We start from the raw sequence: 27,264 nt of genomic DNA on the forward strand, positions 1-27,264 counted from the left end.
GTTCTTCGGGGCTGCGCTCTTCGACCCTGCCTCGCTGCAAATCCCTACAGGGCTCCCTGTGGTGTCGCCGGGTCTCTGGGCTTGTCCCAGAGTCCCACTCGGCCCTTTCAGCAGGCGGCTGCCTCTCCAGAGGCCGAGCTGGCACCGGAGGCTTTCCTCCTCTGCCCTGGCGGTGCTGCGGGTGGAGGCCGGGGCTTGGGGTGCTTTCCCGAGTCCCTCTCGGTCCTCTCCGCCCAGAGTGAGCCTTTTCGGCGCCGTTCCTTAGCCGCACCGGCTCCGACCCCGCCCCATTGTCCTAGAGAGCACGTGGTGGAGGAGGTCGACTGTGCGCCGCCAACACCCACTCTGGCGTCGAGCCTGCTCCTGTGGCGGATTCCACGACGCCATGGCAGCGTCGGGTCCGTGATTAGTCTTCTGAGGAGGTTCCCTCCTCTCCGGAGGTTCCCTCCTCTCCGGAGGTTTGTCATCTGCTGGTTTATTCCTTTCCAGAGACAGGGCGCCGCATTGTTGCCTTTTCACCAGCTTCTTCCGGGGAGGGCTCCTCGCCGTCCCCGTGGCTAAGTCCTCTGGCCCTCTTTTCCGCAGTCTGCGGTTGGACCCTCCACTGGCTCCTCCACCCTCCCCGGGGGCCCCTCAGGTTCCCCACTCCGTGGATCCCCCACCATTCCGGGTCTGGCCGCTCCCCCCTATAGCTGGACTTTGGTACGGACGGCTCAGTTTGCAACAGTCGCCCATGGAAGACTTGCTTTCTCCACACGGCGCTCTACGGAGGCCAGTGTCCCCTTTGTTCGGCCCATTTCCACGGCCGCAGGCATTTTGCGGATGGGGGAGCCTATCACCCTTTTCCCTACAGATAATCTCTTGGAGGGTCTCCACCAGGGCTCTGGTGGACAGGAGCTGTTCCTTCCTTTTGAAGTGTCGCTCCACAATTCTCTTCTGAGGGCTTGGGGGCGTCCTGCCACGGGTGATCCGGTGCCTCAGCTGCTCCTGCATTGCCATCGTCCTGCTCTGCCCGACCCAGTAGGCCTTTCTTTCCACCCTTCCTCTCAAGGCTCCCTTCTGCAGACCGCTTTTCCGTCCTTGCCCGTGGTGGTGTTTCCTCCATCTCGGGAGGCCCGGTGGTTGGATTCATGGGGGCGTAACATCGTAATTTAATCCAGTGCTGCCTTGGGTGCGCTCAACACTCTTTGTGTATTGACCAGGGCTACCTTCAGACTGTGGAATTCTGTGGAGTCCCTTCTTCCCCAGGTCCCCGCGCTGATCTACGGCACCATGTGTTGGATGGTTGGGAGTTGGCCGCGTTTATTCTCTGTGCGGCCTTTGATGTTGCCGATGCTGTCGGCAGTGCTAAGGCCACTTCTGTGGCTCTCCGTCGCCATGCTTGGCTACAGGATGCTGTTTATCCCGAGAATATTAGGGAACGTCTGTTTGACCGGCACTTTGATGGAATCCTTTTGTTTAACACTCATGCGGACTCCGCCATTCAGCGTCTCCTTGCGGGACTCTGTCCGCCTCCCCATCCGTAGGCTGGCTGTTGGTCCTTTGGGCTTGATGGAAGAGTTTATCCCACTTGCTCCTAGAATCTGATGTTTTTGAGTGGGCCGTTTATATATTCTGTGTGGTTTGATGTGCCTTCGAGGTCCCTTGGTTGGCCCCTCTTTTCTGTTGGCTGCTGGTTCGGCCCCCTTTTGGCAAGTGTGTATTTTTTGGCTGATTGCTAAGCAGTCTGTGGTTCCTGCCACATGTCTTACGTTCTTGTTCTCTGATACGGGATTTTTTTCCCTGAGAGTGGTCCCCATGTTTTCTTTGGGACGTGTCATACCCTAAGTGGGGTACTTGAAGCTATTGTATAGCTCTGTCCTACGCTGGGTGGGTGTGGACTCCCTTTTGTGGTTCCTCACCCCTCCTGGTGTCGCTGTATTCCGCTGGTGTGGTTTCTTTGAACCTGTCCGGGCGTAGCTTGCGCTGCTTCAAGTTCTGTCATTTTCTGTATCTACTGTGTCACTAGACCATCGTTGGCATGCTGTCTGCGGCATTGTGCTATGGTGTTTCCACCCCCATTTTGTCTGGCGTTTCGGCCTGGTCCTCTGTCTGGTGTTCCAGGAGGAGTATTTTTCCTGTATTCTGGTTGATGGCTTGGTTCGTCCTCCGTCTTACTCTTCTTCTTTCCTAGCTGGTCCCGTTTCTTTTAGTTGGTCGATTTATGTCCAGAACGATCTCAGTGGGTCGTTCTGGGTTTCCCTGGCCTTCCTTTCGGCTTGCGCTCGGCTTGGCCTAGATGCTAGGCTTCGTGGTCCTGTCAACTGCCGGCTGCCCCCGCCTGCTCTTTCTGGTCCATGGCTGGGGGTCCTGGCATGGGTCTTTGTACTCCTACCTCTTGTTCTGCTGGAGCCTTGCGCGACTGCGTCTTTCTTCTCCCGCCTGCCTTTCTTGGCTGAGGGGCCGTTCAGCCTTGTCCGTTGTCTCAAGGCTGTGGTCGGTTCAGCTGTCCCCTCCACTGTGTGTGTGTGTGTGTGTGTGTGTGTGTATGTGTGTGTGTGTGTGTTTTCCGGTGGAGGGCTTTGCCTCCGTTTCTACCTTTTCTCCTTGAAGTCTTGGTGTGATTCTTTCTTCCTTGGTACTCCTCTGATGTAGTTTGTACCTTTGCGGCTCCCTGGCAGATGTCCCTGGTATCATGGCTGAGCGTGGGGTGTCCGGGCATCCCTTCGCCTCGTCCTTGCTTCCTTCTGCTTGGTGGGTGCTGGGCTGCCCTTCCTGTCCCCCTTTATACATCCCCTGCTGGGGCTCTGTTTCTTTCTACTGGGGGGCTCTCTCGCAGGCCCTCCTCCTCCTCCCTTCTGGGTATGGCTAGGGTATCTATTCTACGTTAAGGAATCTCCAGCTAGTAGTCTGTCAGATGTACAAGTTACTTACCATCGGTAACTATGTATCTGGTAGAGACTATTCTAGCCGCAGATTCCTTCACGACCCGCCCTGCCGCCCCGTTCTGCGAGGACCCTTAGCTTGGTCTTCTGCACTTGCCTGCCTCTGGGCGGTTTGTCTTCTGCGAGTGCCTTCCTTCACTTCCTCCCTAGCGGGATACTTGTTCTGTTTGTTTGCATCCACTCCTTCCTTTCTGGTAATTGACCGGTAGGATCTGAAAGACACGTTAGTGATAGATTCCTTACCTTAGAATATCCCCAGGCATCAGACTGGATTCGGAAAGTTTTGCTTAGCAGTACCCCTGCGCGTGAGTAGGTGGTGTCCTGCGGCTCCGCGTCAGTCACTGGCGTCATCAGCGCCGAGATGACGTCACGGAGGTTACTTAGGCGCCACCCATGCACGCTGACGTCTGTTCTTTCTTTTTCCGTACCGAAAGCGCAAATTGAGCACATACCTCAGTCATTTTTTGACTACTTTTTGAGACTTTTTGTCTCCTCTTGTCTCCTGGTGCATGTAGGGATGCCCGGCTTAGTCTTGTGGGTCATGACGCTGTACCATGTTGGTGGCGGACCCCTACGATGTGTGCCTCTACTGCCTGGAGTCCGACCATGACTCACAGAACTGTCGAGCCATAGCCCCAAAGGCCTTGAGTGAGCGGCGACGGAAGTTGCTGGAGGTCTGGCACTCCTCACCGCCGCTCCGGGTCTAGGGGCCGTTCGCGGGACCGGAGCCGTCGCTCCTCGGGCTCGAAGTCTACGCCTTCAGATTCCGGTAAGCGACGCCATAAAAAGAAGTCGAAGAAGCATGTTCGCTCTCAGACGTCCCGCTGTCGCTCTTCGGAGGCGGACGAGGGGGACAGGGGCTCCGGAGTCTGGGAGTCCCGCGGCCTACCCACCATACCCAGGTCAGTCGGCGACTCCCGAACAGATGCAAGAGTTTCTTGCTGCCATGGACTGCCTTTTTAGGCCTTGGGCTCCCGCCGGCGCGCCTCCAGATCCTGTTGTACCGGTGCCAGCCCCGGCGCCACAGAATCCAGCGCCATCGGCTCGGGCCCCAGCGCCACATGGTGCAGCACCCCTGGCTCCACCACAGGCGCCGCACTGGGTGCTGTTTATCCCATTCCTGCCCCGGTTCTCAGACCATTTTGTTCCGACCTGGGATCCACATTGGGATACCGATCCGGCCGACACCGTTTTCGGCACCGTTCCCGACGCCGCTTGCCCCCTCTCCGGCTCCGGCCCTGCCACCGCAGCTGGCACCCTCTACTCCGGAGCCGGACTAGGACTAGGACTGGGACGGCTCCGAAGACCCCCTTGTACGGCAGTGGTACTCCGAGCAGGATTGGGTAGACGACCTTCAAGATGCGGGCGAACTTGACGTATCTTCTGACCCAGGGTTTGCCTCCCCTCCACCTACTATGGAGGAGGGCGCTTCCTACACTGTGGTGCTGCTTCGGGCTGCGGAGCTCTCCATCTCGACCTCCCTACGAGGCCCTCACCGAAGTCCTCTTGGGCACTTGGTTGCAGCCGGCCTCGGGGGCACCGGTGGATAAAAACGTCGCTAGGCGTCATGGCCCTGCGCCTGGTGATTCTGCCTTCTTGACCACTCACCCCACGCCTGAGAGCCTGGTCATTCAGGCCTCGATGTCGCAGAGTGCCTTTCCCACTGCTCTGCTGAATAAGGGCTCTACGAGGCTAGACCAATTTGGCAAGTGGTTGTTCTCCTCAGCCAGCTTGGGGTTGTGGTCGGTTAACACCGCCTGCTCATTGAGCCGTTACTCCCACGTGGTGTGGGATTCGGTAGCCGAAGTCTTGCCTCAGTGTTCTGAGGAGGTCCAGGCTGTCCTTTCCCAAGCGATTGCGGAAGGCAAGGATGCGGCGAATTTTGCCATCAGGTGTGGTCTGGACACTGCTGATTCGTTGGGCAGGGCAATTTCCACGACTGTGGTGTTGCGGCGCCATGCCTGGTTGCGGTCTACCGGGTTCTCGCCTGATGTCAACTGCTCGCTCATGGACATTCCCTTTGATGGCTCCCGCCTCTTTGGCGACAAGGCTGAGAATGATCTGGAGCGATTTAAGGACTCGCGGGCTGCGGCCGAGTCTTTGGGTCTTTCCACAAAGAACCCTGCCACGCCTGGGTTTCGTTCCTTTTGTGGCCATGGCAAAGGCACCCAAGCCAGCTCCTCCACAAAGCCTGTGCAGAACCAGCCTCAGCACGGACGTGGATTCCGCAGGGGCGGGTCTGGTAACCAGCGAGCGGGTCAGTCAACCTCCACCACCGCTGCTTCATGTCTAAGCCTTCCTAATCCGAGCTTCAGGGAACCCCCAACGCCAGTGGGTGGCAGGGTCCGTCACCACCTCTACCACTGGCGCGAAATTACATCGGACAAGTGGGTGCTGCAGATAATCTGCCACGGTTACTCTCTCCCCTTTCTGTCCTCCCCTCCAACCATGCCACCTCGGTACCACCGACTGTCTGGGGATCATTTGGCTCTTCTCTGTCAGGAAATCACGGCCCTCCTGGCCAAGGGGGCCATTGAGTGTGTTCCCGGTCAGGAAGTCGGGAGTGGTTGTTATTCCCACTACTTTCTGGTCCCCAAGAAGGACATGGCCTGCGCCCCATCTTGGACCTCCGGGACGTCAGTTGCTTCCTTCGGAAGGAGGAATTCAAGATGCTAACTCTGGCTCAAATCCTGGCTGCCCTGGTGACTGGATGGTAGCGTTGGACTTGCAGGACGCTTATTTTCACTTCCTCGTCCTGCCGGCCCATCGGTGCTACCTGCGGTTCACGGTAGGCCCGGAGCATTTTCAGTTTGCTGTGTTCCCCTTCGGCCTTACCAGTGCCCCTCGGGTGTTCACGAAGGTGATGGGGTTGTCGCGGCTCATCTGCGCAGGTCAGTGGTGTCAGTCTTCCCCTACCTTGACGACTAGCTGTTGAAGGCGGGCACGGCCCAGGCAGTCGTCACCCACCTCCAGACTACGTCCGACCTCCTGCATTTGCTGGGGTTCTCCATCAATGTGCCGAAGTCGCACCTGAGTCCCTCTCAGAAGCTCCCCTTCATCGGAGCGCTTCTGGATCCGATGCTGTTTCGGGTTTCTCCTCCCGAGCAGCCATTCCGGGATATTCAGGCTATGATTCCACTCTTTCAGCCTCTATCCTGGGTTTGTCAGGATGACCCTCGTGCTTCTGAGCCTGATGGCCTCCTGTATCTTGCTGGTGACACATGCCAGATGGCATATGTGGGCTTTGCAGTGGGACCTGAAGTTGCAGTGGGCACAGCATCAGGGCAACCTGTCCGATTGCGTCCGGATCTTGGAGGGCGCTGCACGACAGTTGGAGTGGTGGCTCTCAAATCGCGATTAGGTCAGTGGCAGATCACTCTCCCTTCCCCAACCGGAGCACACAGTGGTGACGGAAGCGTCCCTCCTGGGATGGGGAGGCCACATGGGAGAGGCGGAGATCAGAGGGCTCTGGTCTCCGGCAGAGTCTCTGCTCCATATCAACCTTCTGGTGCTGCGGCCGTTCCGACTTGCACTGAAGGCATTCCTTCCCTCTGTCCGGGGAAGTGTAGTGCAGGTGTTCACGGACAACACCACCGCCATGTGGTATTGCAACAAACAGGGCGGGGTGGGCACGTGGACCCTATGTCAGGAGGCTCTGCACCTCTGGACATGGCTGGAATATCAAGGCATTACCTTGGTGGTTAAACACCTGGCAGGTTCTCTGAACGCCAGGGCAGACAAACTCAGCCCCCGGTGCATGGTGGATCCCGAATGGCGTCTGAACTCGGACGTGGTGCAAGTTCTCTTTCTGCAGTGGGGAGAGCCTTGGTTAGATCTATTCGCCACCAAAGAGAATGCGCAATGTCATCAGTTCTGCGTGTTGGAATTTCCAAGGCGGCACTGGCTCAGAGACGCTTTTCGTTGTGAGTGGAGTTGCGGTCTATTGTACGCCTTTCAGCCTATATCACTTCTGCCCAGAGTGCTGAAGAAGGTCAGGTGCGACCGGGCCCAAGTCATTCTTGTGGCTCCGGACTGGGCTCGATCCGTCTGCCTTTTCAGTAGGATCTTCTGTCGCGGCAGCAGGGGACGGTCCTCCACCCAAACCTGTCCAGCCTCCATCTCCATGCATGGAGATTGAGCTGCGACAGTTGACACCTTTCGATCTTCCTCCTGAAGTCTGATGTCATTCTGGCAGCCAGGCGTCCCTCCACCAGAATGGTATGCGCGTGCAGGTGGAGCAGATTTGTGGCAGGTGCACAGCGAAAGCTGTGGATCCCCTGCTGCCCCTCTTTCTGAGGTTCTTCTGTTCCTTCTCTTTGGCCCAGCAGGGCCCTGCTCTGGGCACTATCAAAGGTTATCTTTTTGCTATCTCCACCTTTCTACGGCTTCCAGATCAGCCTTCTCTTTTTAAGTCCCCGGTTGTTAAACGTTTTCTTAAAGGCATTACGCATACATTTCCACCCGTACCCTTCATAATGTCTCAGTGGGACTTAACTCTTGTCTTGACTTTTCTGATGTGCGCTCCCTTCGAGCCCCTTCATAACTGTCCTTTGCGTCCTCACCTTAAAGACTGCTTTCCTGGTTGCGATCACCTCTGCCAGAAGAGTGAGTGGGCTCCAGGCTCTTTCTTCTAAACCTCCTTTCCTTTCTATTCATCTGGACAAGGTGGTTTTAAGGACCCGTCCTTCTTTTCTGCCAAAGGTTGTCACGCCCTTCCACATCGGGCAGACCATCTCTTTGCCCACCTTCTTTCCGCCTCTGCATCCTTCAAGGGAAGAGGAGAGGCTCCACCGTCTGGACCCAAAACGTGCGCTCGCGTTCTGTCTGCAGCGTACACTGCAGTTCCGGGTGGATGATCAGCTTTTTGTTGGCTACGTGGGCGTCAAAAAAGGTCGGGCTGTGCACAAACGGACCATCTCCCAGTGGGTTGTTTTGTGCATCAAAGCATGTTGCTCCTTGGCCAAAAAGGAGCCTCCTGTGGGGCTGCGTGCTCATTCTACCAGGGCAACTGCAGCCACTACTGCCTTGGGACGCGGTGTTCCCTTGCAGGACATTTGTCAGGCAGCTACGTGGGCCTTGCTGCACACGTTTACCAAGCACTACTGCCTTGACAGTCCGGTCCGGAGAGACGGCTTCTTTGGCTGTACTGTGATTCATGAATTTCTGGTGTGATCTTGGTTCGCAGACCCACCACCGGGTATGGTGTTGCTGGGGTATCTATTCTAAGGTAAGGAATCTATCACTAACGTGTTTTTCAGATGAACAAGTTACTACTTGTGTAACGATATATCTGTAAGAGATGTTAGTTAGTGATAGATTCCTTACCGCCCCACCCATCCTCCCCATTCTGTGAACTGATTGCTAGGGTTAAGGTCATCCCCTTTTAGGGCCCTAGTTTTATGCACCAATGGTCAGTGTCTTGCATGGGTCTGCGTTTCAGAGCGGAAAGTAGTGTACAGAACTGACGTCCGCGCGCATGGGTGGCGCCTAAGTACCTTCCGTGACATCATCTTGGCGCTGACGACGCCAGTGACGGACGCGGAGCCGCATGACGCCACCTACTGACGCGCAGGGGTACTGCTAAGCAAAACTTTCCGGATCCAGTCTGACGCCTTGGGATATTCTAAGGTAAGGAATCTATCACTAACTAATGTCTCTTACAGATATATCGTTACACAAGTAGTAACTTGTGCTTTGTGTGTACTTCTGCATCCCTACACCCTTGTGTTTCCAGTGTGGGGCCTACTCATACTTTTCTCCCTTTTTTCATTGCTTGAAATTTCCGGCTCATGTGCAGTCCTTTGCTTTGGGGTCTCTTGCCTGTGCCTCAGCCTTAAGCTCTTTCAGGGGATGCGACTCTCCTTGATGGTGTTGTCTTAGGGTAATTTGTCGTTACTCTTCTGGACTTCTTGTCCTTCAATGTTAATGGACTGTGGTTGCGGGCTTCTTTCGTCTGCTGCAACATTTTTCACATGTTTTTTCTATCTCCAGGGAGAATGTCGTATTTACTTGCAAGGTTACCTTGCAGTAACTGTGTCTTCCCTTCTATGACTTTCGGTGCCACAGTGCCTGGCACTTCCCCGAATGGTGCTGTTCCTCACCATTTGCTTCTTTCCTTTCTGTTTATCTGATTTTTCGCACACTGTTCCCATATTATAACAGTTTTGTTTGTGATAGGTCCGCGTTGTGGCGGGGGGGAAAGTTCTCCGAAGAAAACTGACGTCAGCGTGCCGGGGAGGTGCTTGTGTTACCTCGCTGACGTCAGGGCGGAGTCATGCGGTACCGCCCCCCGGTGCGCATAGATGCTGGGGCAAAGAAAAATTTCCGGATCCAGTCTCACACCTGGGGATAATTCTACGTTAAGGAATCTGCGGCTAGAATCGTCTCTACCAGACACATAGTTACCGAAGGTAAGTAACTTGTACGTCTGGAATGGAATGACTTTATTTTCCTAGCTCTACTTCTCCTGCCCAGTGTTCTGAAGATCAGAAAGAGCCGGGCTCAAATCATCCTTGTGGCCCCGAATTGAGCAAGAGAGTAAAATACCCAGAATGCCTAGACATGAGAATCTCTCCATGGATGACCTTTCTTAGTAAAAGGGCAGGGTCATCTCCACCCAAATCTATACATACAGGTGTGGAGATTGAGAAACATGAATTGACTGAGTTTTTGCCGTCTGTTGGATGTCATCTCCACTGCCACATGCTCCTCCACAAAATCTATTTATGCTGGTTGCTGGTACAAAATGTATAACCTGTTGAATTGGTCACATGATTGACCCCTAACAGGTGAAATTATCTGTTTTTTTTTATTTTTGTCTGTAGCCCAGCTAGGCCTTGTAGTGGGCAATTATTAAAGGATCTTTGTTGGTTTTTCCACGGGTGCAGTCCAACTGTCCTTGTTGAAATCACTGGTTGTTGGTGGTTTATTAAAGGTTTGATACAAATGTTTCCTCCTATGTCATTAGTGGTGCTACAGTGGGACTTTAACATGATCTTGGCATACCTCGTGTTACGCCCTTTGAGCCGATCCTTTGATACTCACAGTTTCTGCTTACTCTGAAGTTGGTCTTCCTTATTGTGATCAAGTCAGCTCATCACATGAGTAAACTACAAGCACTTTTGGTGCAACTGTACTACACCACCTTTTTCCTGAGCAAGTTGATGCTGAAGACTCAAGTGTACTTTTTACCAAAAGTCGGGACTCCCTCGCATGTTGGGCAATCCATCACTTTATCAGTGTTATTTGCTCTCCCTCATTCCTCAAGCAAAGAGTAGATGCATCATCGGCTGGACCCCTGAACGACTAAGCTTTTATATAGTTCGCTGGAACAAAAAAAGGAAGCTCTGTGCAGCAGAGGACCTTGTTGAGGAGGATAGTCTGCTGCATGATGATTTAGTACACACTGACCAAGAAGCAGTCTTCGGAAGGACTGCGCCCACCTCTACGGCCAAGGCTGCTACGACTGCGTTGGTGAGTGGAGTGTGTTATAATGTACCTTTACTTAATACACCCTCCCTGCAGAAGTTCTCTCCCTGCTGCTCAACCACTGATGATGTCAAATGGAATGTTGATAGTGTTTAGTTTGGAAGAGTATGTCAGTTAGTGTGGAAGGGCTGAGCTGTGGAGAGCCTGCTCCTGGTGGGGCTTTACAATAGATCTGACCAACATCTAATAAAGCAGTGATCCTATTCTACACGACTTGTCATCTCTTCATTCATTATTGTAACACTGGCAACAATGTAAAAGAACCTGTGTGCTACTTTTATGGATTTGGACTTTGAACTTTCAAGAAACTAAAGGATTTGAATTTGGATTTGTAATTAAAGAAACCTGGCACCGCAAAGACCCCACCAGTGACCATGTCATCGATCGCCCTTTTCATGTAAGTGCCTAATTCTTTCTCCCTGTCTTTACTTAACAACATTGGTCTGTTGTGAATTCCTACAAGCTGTTTGGGGAAGTACTGATGGAGTTTGGTTTTTGCCTCCTATATGGAATGTTGATTTTGTCTTATTGGAGGAATATCTACTATGAAAACGAAGGATTTAAAGTCTCAGGATTAAGAAAAGATTGCAGCAGTGATAGAGTATTTAGCTGCCTTTACAAAAAAAAAAAAAGTATAATAAACGTCAAAGTTGCCTGCTCGTGTTTCAACTGGAACTGTACTGAAGAGGTGTGTCATGGCAGTGAGGAGCTATGAGGAGTGAGGTTTTTGATTCCTGGCACCACTGTAGGAGAGCTGCGCATAGTGTGCCCCATTTACTCCGTTTTATTCGTGTTCTGGCACCATGGAAAGAAAGCAGCGCACTGGCCATTGACTGTTTGTTTGTTTATTTTGGCGGTGGGCTACTCAAGTGTAACACGTAATTGATTTTCTGCCGTGTATTGAGTTAGCCCAAATTATATTGCACTTTGAGGAGAAAACTTGGCGGCAACTGAACTTTCATTGGCTTTGCGCAACATTCAAATATTCAAAATCTAATCAGCTTGTGATTTCACGCGCTACTCACCACTCCGTGGAGGACAGCTCTTGTGACATCCTCTTTGTTAACGTTTGAACGCACGCTGAAGCTGGTCATCACCCGGCTTGACGGTACTTGAACGTGCCGCCATCTTGTTCTTAATATCTGCATGGCTGAAGTTTAGACATTGGTGCATATAATTAACGAAGAACTATCTGCCTTAACAGCCAGATCCAGAGGGATGGGCATTTCCCCCTTGGGAAATGTCTTTTCTACATGCCCCCCTGGATTTTTCACCTTTGCTGGACCTTAGACGTCTGCCGACTACTGTGCACTTTGCTAACCAGTAGTATAGTGGCTGTAGGTACTCCCCCCTTTAAATATAGTTGAATTGGCCTAGTTAACCTGCCTATGAGTCTCTAGTATATGGTACAGAGTGTACTGAGGGCCTGGTGGTTTAAGGACCTGGTGGTTTAATGCTGCAAGTGGACTGCAGCATCAATTGTGCCATCCACTATAGTCACAGGGCAAGCATGGCTTCAGACCTACAGCTGTTGCCTGATTGTAACAGTGAAAAATATGTCCTGCAGCCTGTCAAAGTAAAACTTTTTGATAAGTAAAAACCTTTCTTTGAGATATCACCCATATATCGGCCTAGAAGGCATAGGGTGTGTATGGTATTAAAGTATGAAATGTTAAAATTAAATGTTAACCTGTCCTTACAGTGACTAGCACTCAAGATATTTTCACTGTGGTTGACCTAACTGTCCTATCTAGAAAACGAAGTGCAGATTATTATACTGATAGTGCTTATATGGGAATGGCAGCTAGAAAGTTATTTAACAACTGTTTTAATTGTTATTAAAAATCCAAATCAATTTGGATTTGTAATAAATATTAATGAAAAGTAATTTTTAGAAAGTTACCCTTTCCCTGAAATTCCAAGAGGCTAATATGCATTGGCTCTCCTGCTTCTCCCATCACTGAATAGGTGTGCATATGTTGTGAAATGTCTCCCATGAACAAATCGGCTGCCCTGAATGGGCATAGGTGACTCCCATGAACTCCGCAGATAATACAATATGGGGTGGCTATGGATATCCTTCTTGACACTACAGTGTCTAATCTTGCCTGAAATGTCAGCTGAGTTTACATAGAAGACTTGGTAAGCCTTTAAAAAGGAGATAACAGGATGCTAATACAATTTGTCTAGCTGTCGTCTGGTTTCTGCAGGACCCTGCTTTTGTCCTGCCAGACTTCTGTCGCTGGGTTTGTTTTGGGGTTCAGTACCTGCTGAAAATTGGATGTGTGAGGACACTAGGATTGCCATAGTGCATTCCCCACCATTCAGCCCAAGTTTAATGTTGCTGAAGACTTTCACCATTTTGAAAAATGCCCTAAATCATTGAATTTAGGGTCTGTTTGAATTAAGACAAACTGCTGTAAAAGTGGCTTGTAGGTCGGGCCAGAGAACATTTACCCCATTGGTTATGGAAGGGCAAGGAGCAACCACAATTACTAGCTCATTCCAGGCATCAATGTGGCATCTGCAGGCTTCCACCTCAGAACACTTTCTGGACCTGCAGACGATGTGAAGAGACTGGCCTGTTTTCTGGTACCCGAGAGCAGCCCTGCAGGACTAGATCTGCTCCCTTGTAACCAGGAAAGACAAGTGGCCTGCAGTGATCAGTTGGTGTACCTCCTGTATGGGTGCAGGGAGACGACAAGCTGCAAGAGGCCTTCTCCTGGAAGTACCCAGCTGACCAGCATCAAGTAGACCCTGCTGTTTGGCCTTTGCCTAACACCATCTGAGTTTCCTAATGTGTCCCCCTGGAGTCCTTGGGAGGGCTTTAGAAGTTTACTCCCACAAAACTTGTGGTGAATTGGGACTTAAAGGACTGAAGTAAGATAGTAAAATCTTTGAGCAGGAGGAATCTGGTTTGTTTTTTCTACCCGCCCTCCAATGCAGGCAGCGTCAAATTTCACCTAGATCCCCGTCTACCACAATCATTGACAGTTTATGCTTCTTGACTCAATTCGTACTTACAACTTCATATCCCCTGTTCCCTTTATTGGATTTGTCATTTTGGATAGGAAATATTACTAATCGTTTTGCATTTTGACTTTGTTACTATTCTGGTAAGGCAAAAATGCTTTACACTTTGCCCTAAATTAAGCTATCTGCGTCCTGCAAGTCCAACGCTACCATCCAGCGACAGTTACTCAGCGCTGGCATCTTCGTCAGCTTATACTCGATTTTCAAAGGAAGGGTGCCACTGTATTTTTGCAGAACCCAGGTAAGCTGAAAATAGTCATGAATAGACAAACTAAATATTTTCTGTCAGAAATCAGAGCAAAAGAATATTTAGAGTCCCTATGAACTTGTCCGTAAATATCAACATGAAGATACAGAATATTACTGTGTAAATATCCTTTTTTTCACATTTAAGTTGGTTATCTCTCCAGGATGTTCTGGGGCAGGAGGACGCGGCACTCCATATTTATCAGGAACTGAGTGTTCCTGGGCCTCATATGTTGGGGAGGGGGGGTGGGGTTTCTTCTCTGGGTGTGGGGGTTGGGGTGGTGGTGGGGGTGTAAGGCAGTGGCTATTGCTAGAGCACACACAATAAACTTGGCTAATGTACTACTATTTGTATTATGCTTTTGGATATGTTCAGTGAGAAAGCTGACCCTGATATTTTCAGATTTAAAACTGTATAATAATGGATAGGAAACTCAAAATATGTTCTTTGAATATTAATGGCCTTAATGACTTCAAAAAGATAGGGGTTCTACGTAAACTAATTCAGTCCTTAAGTATTGATATTCTTTGTCTACAGGAGACTCCTATTTCCTGGGATAAACGTAATATGTTGAGGAATCTGGGTCTCGAACTCCTAATTAGCTCAAAACAAACTGGGGTTAAGAGGGGAGTTGCAATTTGTATGAAAAAAAATGTTGGAAAATACCTCAGAACAGCATCAGACAAATGGGGCCGTTGGGGGTTGGCCGAACTTAGTGTTAATGGGAATAGATTCACGGTTTGCTGTTTATATGGTCCCAACCTAGATGATAGTGAGGTGTTTAACACAGTCAATACAGAATTGGCGGCATGGTGTCAGCCTTTAATCGTATGTGGAGATATGAATGTTCATGTTGAAGCCAGCTGCAACATTCGAACCTTAGGGAATTACAACGGTCGTAAGATGAGGACCTATAAAGCTTTAAGGGAATTAGTTGTTAGCAATGGGTTGCACGACGTTTGGAACAAATATAAATCTACTGATCCTGGTTTTACTTTTTTTTCAATTCCGCATAAAAAGTTTGTTCGTTTAGACTACTTCTTTACTTCTTTTTTTTTTTGGATAACATACTTGTCTCAGATCATAATCCTATAATACTAGAAATATCATTACCTTTAAAAAATCATAACTTCAACCGCCATTGGTCATTTCAAAGGAGCTTTCTTCTTGATGATAATTATCTTCGACACATGGCTGAAATCATTAAGGATTTTTTTGTTCGTAATAATGATACCGCCTCAGTTCAAGTTGTCTGGGATACTTTTAAATCGATTGTCAGAGGGGAAACAATTTGCTACTCTAATTACCATCGTAAGAAGGCGAAGATAGAGTTTAGGAACAAACTTGATAAAGTTAGGGAGGCAGAGTTAAAATTAGTTGCCCACATTAAGAATGGTAATTGTGATATTGACGAAGCTCAACGACTTTTAACTATTGAACGAGCGGTTTCATATTCTTTTTTAGCAGACCAAGTTGCAGTACAATACAAGCAACACAAAGCTGAGTGCTACGAGCTGAATGAACAAACAGGGAGAATATTAGCTCAGAGGATCAGACAAAAAGCTATGCTAAATGATATAACTAATATCACTGATTTAGATGGAGTATCCCAAGAGTCCAAGGCTGGAATCCTGAAGGCTTTCAATGGCTTCTACAAACTATTATATAATAAATTTGGGGATGAGACCGATGAAGATAAGGAACCATCCGAGTATCTGAGAGAAATCGGTAATGTACCTATTACTGAGGGGGATTCGGTGCTCCTTGCTGCCCCTATCACTTGGGAGGAGATTGAAACAGCTATCCTTAGCTTAGCTCTTGGGAAAGCTATGGGGCCTGACCAAATCCCCCTCGAATTTTACCGGACTTTTAGGAACATATTAAAACCTGAGCTACTTAAGATTTTCCAGCTAGCATTCCAAGGGCACCCACCTGCCTTGTGGTCTCTTGCTACAATTATAGTATTTAAAAAGAAAGGCAAGGATGGTACTGAACTAGGGTCGTATCGGCCTATATCCCTTATCACATCTGATAGTAAAATCTTTTCCAAAATACTTACCAATAGGCTTTATGATATGATGCCCATGCTGGTTTCCAAGATTCAACACGGATTTATTAAAAAGAGGGACACTACAGATCATGTTAGACGCATCATTACCCTATTAGATTGGGCGCAGGCCACGGGATCCCCAGTCGGTGTTCTCCTGTTGGACGCGGAAAAAGCGTTTGACAGGGTCGACTGGGGGTTCCTGTGGTCTGTCCTAGCATGGAAGGGATTTCCTAATGAGTATATTTTGGCTATTCAGGCGTTATATCATGATTCGAAGGCAGTAATCCGGATAGGTACTGGAATGTCCTGTCCGTTCCCGATCACCAGGGGGACAAGGCAGGGTTGTCCCTGCTCCCCCCTGCTGTTCGCTTTATATATCGAACCTTACCTGAACAAGATCGCAACAGAAGAGGGAATTCCTCCAGTGATACTACATAAAGTAGAACATAACATTCTTGCATACGCTGATGATGTTGCAGTTGTAACCCCCGACGTATGCTTATCTTTCCCTAAGATTATAGAACTTGCTCAGGAATTTGGCTAGCTTTCGGGATATAAGCTCAACATATCTAAAACCCAGTTAATTCATTCATCTACAGGCAGACCCGAGGGTATTGTATTTACTTCTACCGCTTCATATCTTGGTGTTCCGATCTCTTCAACTGTCGATGATATCGTAGGGCTCAACACAGATTCTTTATTATCTACCAACAGGACCCTAGAGAGAATAAATAATCTGCACTTATCTCTATGTGGCCGTACTAACGTAGTTAAAATGCTTATTACCGAAATTTCTCTATTTATTTCGTACTATTCCTCTTTTGTTTTCTTCATTCTTTTTCAATAAACTAGATCGAAGTATTTCTAGGTTCCTATGGGGTTATCGGAGATCCAGAAGATCTCTCAAATGGTGTATCCTTCCAAAACTAAGGGGCGGTCTGGGGATTCCAAGTTTCCGAATATATTATTGGGCAGTTACATTAAGACTAATGGGTCCTTTAATGTTTCAAGACTTTAGCCTAGAAGATGCCATGATACCATCAATTTACGAAATGTTACTTGGAGCGGAAGCTCGACAATGCTTGTTTAGGATAATAGAACCTAGCTATTATAAAAAAAACTAAATTTAAAATTATGATGGCTGCATTTCAGACCTGGAAACAAATTAATAAGAAATTCCATCTCTTGTCTAATTTGAATTATTATACACCTTTCTTAAAGAATCCCCTACTGCCCGAGATTTTTAATGACCATGTTATGTATAGATGGATCAATTCAAAAATAAGTTCACTTGGTATATTTTACCGCGATGGGCAACTTATTTCATATTATGATTTGCAGAGGGAATTCGGCCTTAATAGAGGTGATTTTTTCAAATATTTACAGATCCGCAGCTTTTTAGAGTCAAAGAATCTAACCGATACCGAAGCTATGAATAAAATAGATTTATTGGAAATTTGCCGGAAAAAAAATAGAATTGGTGTAATTTATCAAATGATAGAAAAAATTCAAGATAATTTAGATATATATACAGACAAATGGCAAAGATGTTTTGGTATTGAAAATGTCGACCTACCCAGATCTCTAGAAGTTTGCAGCAATGTTATTTTTAATGGATCACTCAAAAGTCAGCATTTCATGTCCACATTTGACTTGTATTACACCCCATCTAAATTAATGAAATGGAATGCACAAAAGGGTACCAATTGTAGTCGTTGTGGACATCCTGCTGCTGATTCAAGTCGTATGTTTTTCTGCTGTCCGAAATTGATTCAGTTTGTCACACAAGTGCAAGGTTTTCTAAATAATATCTTGGATTCAACTGTTTTAACAGCCGAACTGGTGATACTTGGAATCCAATCTGACCAAATTGGCAATAAGACGGCTGCAGAAGAAGGATGTCTTCTTACCGAAACTGCATAACTTCTCGCTGGCTAGATACCGATCCACCGGTATTCCATCAGTGGCTATCTAAATTGTTAAATATATATCAGTTGGAAAATGCTGTGTACAAACTTAAGGGTCAGAAAAAATAGGCATTTGGCCAAAAATTATGGCTACCAATCACTAAGTGGATATAAGTTTTTCATTTCTTTTTTCTTATTATATCTGTCTTTTGCTTTTTCGATGTATCATGGCAATGTATTATTTGCAGTTATTTTTGATATTTCATGTGTTACTGTGCAATTTTCCACTGCCAATAAATCAATAAAAAAAAAAGGATTGCCATAGTGCATTCCCCACCATTCAGCCCAAGTTTAATGTTTCTGAAGACTTTCACCATTTTGAAAAATGCCCTCACTCATTGAATTTAGGGTCTGTTTGAATGAAGACAAACTGCTGTAAAAGTGGCTTGTAGGTCAGGGCCAGAGAACATTTAACCCATTGGTTATGGAAGGGCAAGGAGCAACCACAATTACTAGCTCATTCCAGGCATCAATGTGGCATCTGCAGGATTCCACCTCAGAACACTTTCTGGACCTGCAGAAGATGTGAAGAGACTGGCCTGCTTTCTGGTACCCGAGAGCAGCATTGCAGGACTAGATCTGCTCTCTTGTAACCAGAAGAGACAAGTGGCCGGCAATGATCAGTTGGTGTACCTCCTGTGTGGGTGCAGGGAGACGACAAGCTGCAAGAGGCCTTCTCCTGGAAGTACCCAGCTGACCAGTATCAAGTAGACCCTGCTGTTTGGCCTCTGCCTGACACCATCTGAGTTTCCTAATGTGTCCCCCTGGAGTCCTTGGGAGGGCTTAAAAAGTTTACTCCCACAAAACTTGTGGTGAATTGGGACTTAAAGGGCTGAAGTAAGATAGTAAAATCTTTGACCAGGAGGAATCTGGTTTGTTTTCTACCCGCCCTCCAATGCAGGCAGCGTCAAATTTCACCTAGGTCCCTGTATACCACAATCATTGACAGTTTATGCTTCTTGCCTCTATTCGTACTTACAACTTCATATCCCCGTTCCCTTTATTGGATTTGTCATTTTGGATAGGAAATATTACTAATCGTTTTGCATTTTGACTTTGTTACTGTTCTGGTAAGGCAAAAATGCTTTACACTTTGCCCTAAATTAAGCTGTCTGCTCTGCGCCATGACTAACCTAGGGTTACGCTCTGCTTAATTTAGTGCCTTTAAGGGTTCACCATGACATGGGTTGTGGTTATCCCTGGTAGTGGCTCCAAATAATCACATTTCTTACAACCCTGCTCAGTTCTGCAAGACTTTTAGCCTAAGTCCACTACTTAGATTAGAACATCCACCTGGGGTGGTACTGCTCTGGTTTCTGTTCTTTGGTGAGGAATCTACTGTTAGAAGTATCTATCAGAAGAGCAAGTTACTTAACTTTGGTAATGGATTTTCTGGTGGTTACTCTAACTGCAGATTGTGAACTGACCTCCCACCTCCCCGTTCCATAGAGTGGCCTCTTTTTAACATCTTAGTTAGTATTCAACACACTTATCAACAATTGTTCACATTCTGCGCCTGAGGGGCGCAGAAAGGATACAAATAATAAACTGGCATCAGCAGGCAGAGTTGGTGTGTATGTGGATCTGTTCCATGTCTTTCGGTGCTCGACATTACCTAGTGAGTTGCTGGGGCAGAACTATAAAAATAAATCTCTAGATCCAGTTTGCAACCTGGGGGATATTAGAAGGTGAGGAATTTTCAGTTAGAGTAGCCACCAAAGAGTGTTGCAGAGGGTAAGTCACTAATTATTTATTAGCCATTATCCTTAAGATTCACTTGGGAACTGCTGTCACAACTTTGTTGGTTCGGGGGCTGCTAGGTCTCCTACTGTCTTGCAATACTCTTAGTGCCCCATTATCACTGGCACTAGTGGGCCCTGTAGTGGAATCTCCATCTGCTGTGGTCCTAGCATTGTGGAAGCCCTATAGAAAGGATTTGGGTCTCTGAAGTGGCTCAAGACCTTCAGTGATGGGTTTCTGATGCCAATCTTATGTATAGCAGGCTGTAGTACCACTGTTCCTCTGGAAGTATCTGTGATGATGAATGCGTCCAATTTGATTTGGGGAAGTCAATGGATGAGATGGAGATCAGAGGCCTCTGGTTTTCCTTTATACAGTGCCCTTGTATCAATCATATGGAACTACGTTCCATTGCTTGGGTTTTAAGACCTTAATAAGAACTGATCAGGTATTGACAACATGCAACCACCATGTGTTACTGCAACAGACTGGGCCAGGTGGTGTCCTGTGCCTACTGTCTGACGGTTCTAAGGTTGGGGTGGTGGTAAGGTTTTCATAGTCTCCCTGACCAGTCTTTACCTGGCATAGTTCCTCAAACTTCGGGAAGTCGACTTCAGAAAGTCGAAGTACATTCAGTACACGTGCTTCCAAACAGCAACTCAAAGGTTCAGTGTAGGAGTATAATCCTGAAGCAAACAAAAAGACAGTTGAAAAGAAAATCTAGGCTGGATCGCCTCCAGAGCAGTAGTCTGGGAAGGGTGGGTGCAATTTCTTGGACTGTGCAAAAATAGATACTGTGCTTCAGTCTGAACTGAGAGATAAAGCTAATATTACAACAGTAATATCTGCATTAGTAGTTATTTGTAATGTTTGGTGTGTTTCCCAGGGTACTCGAAGCTCTGTCGCATGAGATGAACCCCATGATGTTTTTGCCAGTTAGTTTGCAAATACCCCCCAAGTTTAGACATCCAAATCCCCCTGGCAAGCACAGGCCGAGAGCAGCTCACCAACTCGAGATAGGCAGCCAAGTATGCTCCCCAATATACTTGGGGATCTTGCTACTAGGATAACGATCATTCCTGTGAGACTAGATGATTGTTTTCCCCATGGATGCTCAAACTCACGCTATATATGTAAAGATACTTTATGAATAAGGCCCTAATCTAATGCACGTTGTGAGACAATGTTACTACAAAATTAACACAATGGTTGTAATTAAACACGCGAACAATCATTAAAAAGAGCTACAACACATTAGATGGTGTGAGATGGTGTTCATTAAATCAAAGCACTACTGGGTGAACAAGACTAGGGTAAAACCCCTCCCTGTATAATTTCAAGCTAAAGCTAAACATGAAAGCACCCAAATGAGTTTCCCAGGTAGCCTCTAACGTGCATATTTTTTTTCTGGATAATAAAGTTGTTTTCTATCCGCTACTGTTATTCAAGAAGGTTGTAGTTTGGCTCCTTTATTGTGTTCAGAGCTGTCAGCTAAGGTGTCTGTAGCATGCAGCTCATTCGAAGCTCTTAGGGAAATCTAAAGATGTGTCTCCTCGAAGATGCCTTTACAATAGACTTGGAACCTTTTCTAGTAGTTATGAAGGACCAGACCTCATGAATAATTATGTAAAATGCAACAAAGAAAACATATTATAAACCTGCAAATTATACAAAATGATATGGGTTTATAAATAAGAAATGTGCATATGAGTAAATGAAATGTAATACGGAGCGCATACGGTTTGGTACCAATGGCGTTCTTCAACTCCATGAAACAAATAGCAGACTTATGTGTGCGTTTGTATTTATATAGCACACTTCTACCCAGAGGTCTCGTAGCGCTGTATTCATACCGCTGTGGAACCCATCCTGGCTTTCCTGTGAAATGTCCACTCCTGGGCACCCCCAAGGTGAAGCCAGGCATCCAAGCGCTGCTGGGGCCATTGTGGAGATTAAGCAAGCTATTGCCCAGAGTCACAGAGTGGGACCCATGATTAGACTAGGCACCGAGGCGAGAATTATCAGGTCCGGGGAAATTGAGTCCAAGAGCCGCCGAGGTGGGAATTGATCCCTGGTCCCGGGCCAGACGTCTGCATCAGGGTCTGCCGCTCTAACCATTGAGCCACGCTTCTCGACTATGGCCATATGACTCCATACCAGCCAGGAGCATATAACGTTTTTCACCCTTAGAGACTGGGATACAACACACACACTCAACCTGCCTAATAGAAGGCAGCTCCTAGTACATCAGCAGTGTAAAGACTAAAGTCCATCAACCAGCAGGTCCGAGACGGGTCCTGCTGTACCTTTTCCGGTGGGGAGGAGGAAGATTCTGTTGAATGTATCCACCTGTATGCCAATTCATTTCACAACCATCACCTGGGATGGAACATAATTTGCATCAGCAAGTACTGTTGTCCTAAATTAATACATTTCTCCAGAACGAGGCTATATAACTGTGCCAAAAACGCAGACCGTGGTTTCATTTAATGCTTTGACATTCTAAAGACGGGAATGGCGCCCCATTTTGGACTTGAGAGTATTAAATTCATATAGAAATGTTTAGGATGCTCTCACAGCGGGATGTCCTATAGTCCATCAAGCAAGATGATTTCTTAGCACCAATAGCTCTAGAAGACTTACTTCCATCTACCAATACATCTACAACATCCAAAATACCGGTCTTTGGGTGGATAGCTGCCACTTGCAAATCTTAGGGCTTCATTTTTGCTTTCACTCAGTGCTCAGGATGTTTATGGAATGCCTAGCTTCTGAAGCTTCACATTTGTGAACTCATGGTATGAATTTTCCCATTCCCTGATCAAATCTGATCTGCGATGAACCTTAGAGGTACTGTTCGAATGCTAAATTTGTTGAAAAAATTAGATTGCCTCCTCAGCAAAAGGAATCTAAACTCACCCCCAGCACAACAGATTATACTCCTGTGGACACAAATCTGCATAAATACCCTGAATTCTTACCCATTCCAAATAAAATGGAAGAAAAACCTACATGATTATTCTGATAGCTCCAGCATTGGCCGCCAGGCAGTTTTGCTGTAATCTGTTGGATCCAAATTAGACCCTTGTCTTCTGTTCAAGGATCAAGGACCTGCTTTACATCACAACCACGCCCCCCTTCCTCGGACTTCCTGGCTACTCCAGACCTAGAGAATAGTCTCTGTAACATTACCTCAGACTGTAGAAAGATTTTTTGTGCAGTCTAATATTGAAGTATTTCTACATTTGGGCCCCCACTAAAGATATTGAACCCTTTCAGTGCATCCACATGGGATACCTTTGTGCTTCTACACTTGGAGTTTTTTTGTGATAATGTTGCCTTGGGGTACATTAGTCGCATATACAGATGTCCTAGGACTGCAACCACACCACCTTTATTCTCATTTAAATTAGGTAAGAAATGTATGCGAGGACTTTTTCAAACCTTTTCTCCTCTGAAACAAATTCCACCAGCTTCTGAGCTGAACATTGTGCTAGGGGCTGTAAATAAAGAAACTTTGGATATTGTTCATAAGGCCTATCCCCAAATTCTTCCATAGAAAACTGTTTGTCAGCAGTGAGATTTTCAAGTTTGTGAAATTTCAGACTTTTTCTATAAAACCACTGTATCTAAAGTTTGACGAAGAGGTGACTCTACAAATCCTAAATTCATACCCAAGGTACCAACATCGTTCCATCCTAATGAAAAGATTAATTTACCAGTATTTTTCCACAGCCATCAATTGCTGCAGAAAGGTGTCTGCATTCTTTAGACTTAATTTGTTTGAAATTTGATATTGATAGAACAAAGGAATTTCACAAAATTGAGCGATTGGTTTCTTACGAAACCTTCAACCTGGATTGTCCTTTGTGATTCAGCATGCAATGCCCTGTTTCAACAGTTTGCATGCCCTGCCATAGAAAAGCTGGACACTTGTCAGTCACGCAGTTGGGGCAAGCACATTCAGCTAGGGACATGCTTACACAGCAGCGTTCTTTGCTGGAGTGTCCCTACTGGATACATGCAAAGTTGCAATCTGAGCTTCAGCTCACACCTTTGCGAAACATTGTGTGCAAGTCTGGTCACTAGCTGAGTAGGCAATGGGGCAGGTGGTTCTTCTCAACCTGTTTCAAAACCGTAAGCCTTGGTTTTAACTTCACTTTATGCGTAATATAATGTCATGCTTTGGCAATTATTCAAGCATGTGAATCTATGAAACATCCAATGCTGGAGAAGAAAGTTACTTACCTGTAACTATAGTTCTTTAGCATTGGTACCTTCCATAGACTTATGCGCCTGCCCTCCTCGCCGTTCAGGAGGGTACTAATCATTCCTTATGACAAGCTATGAAAATCTGCCTATGAGGAGATTTTGAATTCTAACTCGGAGTTTGGGTCCCAAAATGAGGTGGACTGGTTCATACTGTCTATGGCTGTGTTCAGGGGGGTTGTTTTTTTGCTGTATTGGAATACTGCTGTGTTAACATTGGCTACAGAGGGTTCCCAGTCTGGCTTTGGATAATCATTCAAGTATGTGACTATATGAACCGTGCCGATCCTTGTAGTTGCAGGTAAGTAACATGTACTTACTGAAGGTTAGAACTCCGTCCTCAGTCTCATTATAGCTCTGCTTATTAGAATATATAAGATCTGTCCCGTTTTTTAATGACTTTCGTGACTTAGATGAATACTTTCTATTTTTAGGATTACGTTTTAGTATGATGTAGAATTGACTAATCCTTTTTTGTTGTTATTGCAAAATTCAACTCGTGATTTGTAACTTGAATACGTTTTAGTCAGTATTTTAGTTCCTTTCAACATGAATGAATTGTATTTGACTTTTTGTACCTGCTACCAGTTAATTTATTAGGTACACATAATCTGAAGGAAGAGGTACTGAGGTGAAGGTTTATAGAGTTGGAAGCACTTGTTGGAATCTGATATCTCAATTCTCTTTCTGATCTCTGGGCCCATTCCTTTCTTCGTGATCTTAATGTATACTGTGTTCAGCATAACCTTGCTAAGCTAAGCAGTCGGGAACCAAAGCACCATCTCTGCTGTGGCACATGCCTCTTGGCTTTATTTTCCGTTGCCATGTCGTAGATGGCTCGGTAATCACTGCATGTTTTTTTATCACATACAAAGGTACCTGCTTTAGATGTGTTGAAGTTCAAAATAAAGTTGACCCTTTGTCCACAGGGGGTGCTTGCATTGATTTAACAGTGGATGGTAGCTTGCCCTATTTCTTACTTTGCTGCTACCCATTATTTCCACTTGGGTTTGTGAAAGAGTAATGCTGTAGATTTTCTGTGTATGCTCATCTTGTTCCTGTTGTGTCGAATATATTTTCCTCTGATGGATAAACCTTGCACCATTATGTGTATTGTAATCCGTGCTTACCATGCACCTAAAATATAATGTTCTGCCTATGGCCTACCAAGTTTAACTTTTGCTTCTCTTCACAGCCCCCTAGTTTTGGGTAATTTGTGGGATGTGACCGATCGCGACATAGACCGGTACATGGAGGCATTCCTCAGGAGCTGGATAAAGGCTGGATCTGGAGCACCCATGCTGCCATACATTACACAAGCACGACAAGCACCAAAACTGAAATACTTGATCGGAGCAGCCCCAATTGCCTATGGGATGCCAGTTGCATTACAGTAGCTGATAAGCGCAGTAGCTGCATCCGTGTACAAAAGGTGCATATTGCTAATGACCAATTGTTCGGTTGAAAATTAAACAATGTATTGAATCAAGACTACTGAAAGCTTGGTTCTGTATTTTGGAAGTCTTACACCTCAGCTTTTAAATGTACTTAATTTATTGAACTTTAAATTGCACAGTCCACCTCACCTCCGTGTCCTCCGGGCTAAAAGAATAGCTCTCTAAATCACAAGGAAAATGTAAATGTTTTGTATTTATACAGCTGCGAATACCACTGTATTCTCAGGTAACTGATACTTTCTGTTGATGTTTGAGCACACATTTGAATTGCATATTTTTACACTTTTTTGGTGGAAGAGATGTATTTATAATTTTGTATACTTTGTGTAACATGTCTTTAATACTAATCTTGCATATTGGAAGTTAAATAATAAATATATTATGACAGTCTTGGTATCCAGCTTCCCTTTTTTTATTTCCATTCTTTATGAAATGATCAGGAGATGGTGAATTGAAACCCTGATGTCCCCCGGTTGTTTGAATTTACTGTAACTGTGTTTCTGATGGATACTTCCACCTGTTGATTCCTCACTTTGTGAATGTTCCCCATAGGCATCAGACTCTATCTGGAAACTCAAAACAATGCTCCTATTTGACTGTAGGTGGGGGTATTTGGCTCTGCACCAACGTAGTGATGCTGTGGAAGTGATGAGTGAAGCAGCATTTAAATCCCACCCAGGCTCTCTGACATCAGTTCGCGCCTTCATATGTGGAGCTGGTGCCCTACTCTCGTCTGGCGAGAAAAATGTTTCTCAACAATGTGCAAGGGAAAGGTCACCGCCCAAAATGATAGTTAAAACCTTGTAAGGACTGTCAGATCCCCACAATGCATGCCTTTTGAGATTTTAGTGTATTATATAGTATGGTTGTGCGACCTACCATGTAATACACTTGCAAAACTGTCTTGGGTCCAGTCAGGCTGGTTCGTAAAAACCTTCAGCTCAACCCTTAGTTTGCTTTGGCTTTGAGCAGCAAAGCTTAAACAAAGAAGCCGCGAACAATGAAATAAGAAAATTCTACAACACGAAGGAAATTTGACATCCGTTTATAAATATAAATTATATTTTTATTAATTTTTAGACCTCCAAGATGAGCCAACACCACTGGAGGTGGATTCTTGAGCAAAATGTAAATCTGCTTTTTAGTCCAAAGCATAAACTAGCATTGGTAACTGTAAAGTTTAGAAACCTGTGAAAAGTTTGAAAGTTGATCTGATGGAGACATCTAGCCGCAGATTCCTTATCTTAGAACTTCCAGGCATTTGGCGGGATCCAGAAGATTTTTCTTAGCAGTACCCTCGTGCTGGTAGGTGGCAACTGCCACTCCGGGTGCACTGTCGTCCGTTCTTTCTGCACCAGCCAGCTCTGATCCGTTGAAAATAGCTACCCCCCTGTCATTTTTTGACACTTTTCTCGACTTTTTGTCTGCTTTCTTGGTGTGTTTAGGAGTCATGTTGAGTAAGAAGACTTCGGGGTTCAAGCCATAGGGCACCTATCATTGCTCCATGTCGGTCACGGGCCGCATTTAATTTGTCTCTGGTGTTTGGAGCACGACCATGACTCCAAGTCGTTCTCCGACTGCCGGGCTATGGGGCCGAACGCTTTGAGGGAGCGGCCCACGGGCCAGCGCCTAGCACCGCGGAGGTCACCTCGTTGGTCTCTATCCAGGTCTCGGTCGAAAGGAAGGTCTGAGCACCGCTCCAGTGAATCGAAGTCAGGTAAGAGGCACTACAAAGTCAAAGAGTGCGTCAACTTCGCCCTGCCCGTCTCGCAATGCGGCGGAGGAACCACGGTGTTCGAGGTTCCGTGGAGAGGGTGCCTGGGTCGGCTCCGTGTTCCCTCCTCCCCCCCCCCCCCCTGCTTTCCATGTCCTGGAGTGACCCCCGCCCAGCTGAAAGTTTTATGGTGCCATGTGCACCATATTTGGGGGGCCTGACAGTACCATTGTGCATTCAGATCCCGCAGGATCAAGATGAAGGGGCCTCGTGGTACCCATGCCGGTGATCCAGGCGCCATGACCTCCGATTATACCCGTTCCTGGGTTCAGACCCATGCCGGTCGCATCTCTACAGCGACCTTCCCCGGCGTTG

The 27,264-nt window shown here is 46.7% G+C and overlaps 1 protein-coding gene across 2 annotated transcripts in view; it reads left to right on the top strand.

Moving 5' to 3' along the window:
* ESPL1 (extra spindle pole bodies like 1, separase) overlaps window positions 1-25,564 on the top strand; it is a 588,475-nt gene extending 562,911 nt beyond the window's left edge. Inside the window, exon 31 of one of the 2 annotated variants that reach the window (XM_078687592.1) lies at window positions 24,914-25,564. In XM_078687592.1, the coding sequence (XP_078543718.1) occupies window positions 24,914-25,115 (202 nt within the window). In that variant the 3' untranslated portion in view covers window positions 25,116-25,564. The remainder of the gene's footprint in view (window positions 1-24,913) is intronic. The other variant, XM_078687600.1, reaches the window with a different exon arrangement.
* Window positions 25,565-27,264: the final 1,700 nt, after the last annotated feature.

This window comes from Lissotriton helveticus, chromosome 1_1, assembly GCF_964261635.1.
Source record: "Lissotriton helveticus chromosome 1_1, aLisHel1.1, whole genome shotgun sequence".
Taxonomy (NCBI): domain Eukaryota; kingdom Metazoa; phylum Chordata; class Amphibia; order Caudata; family Salamandridae; genus Lissotriton; species Lissotriton helveticus.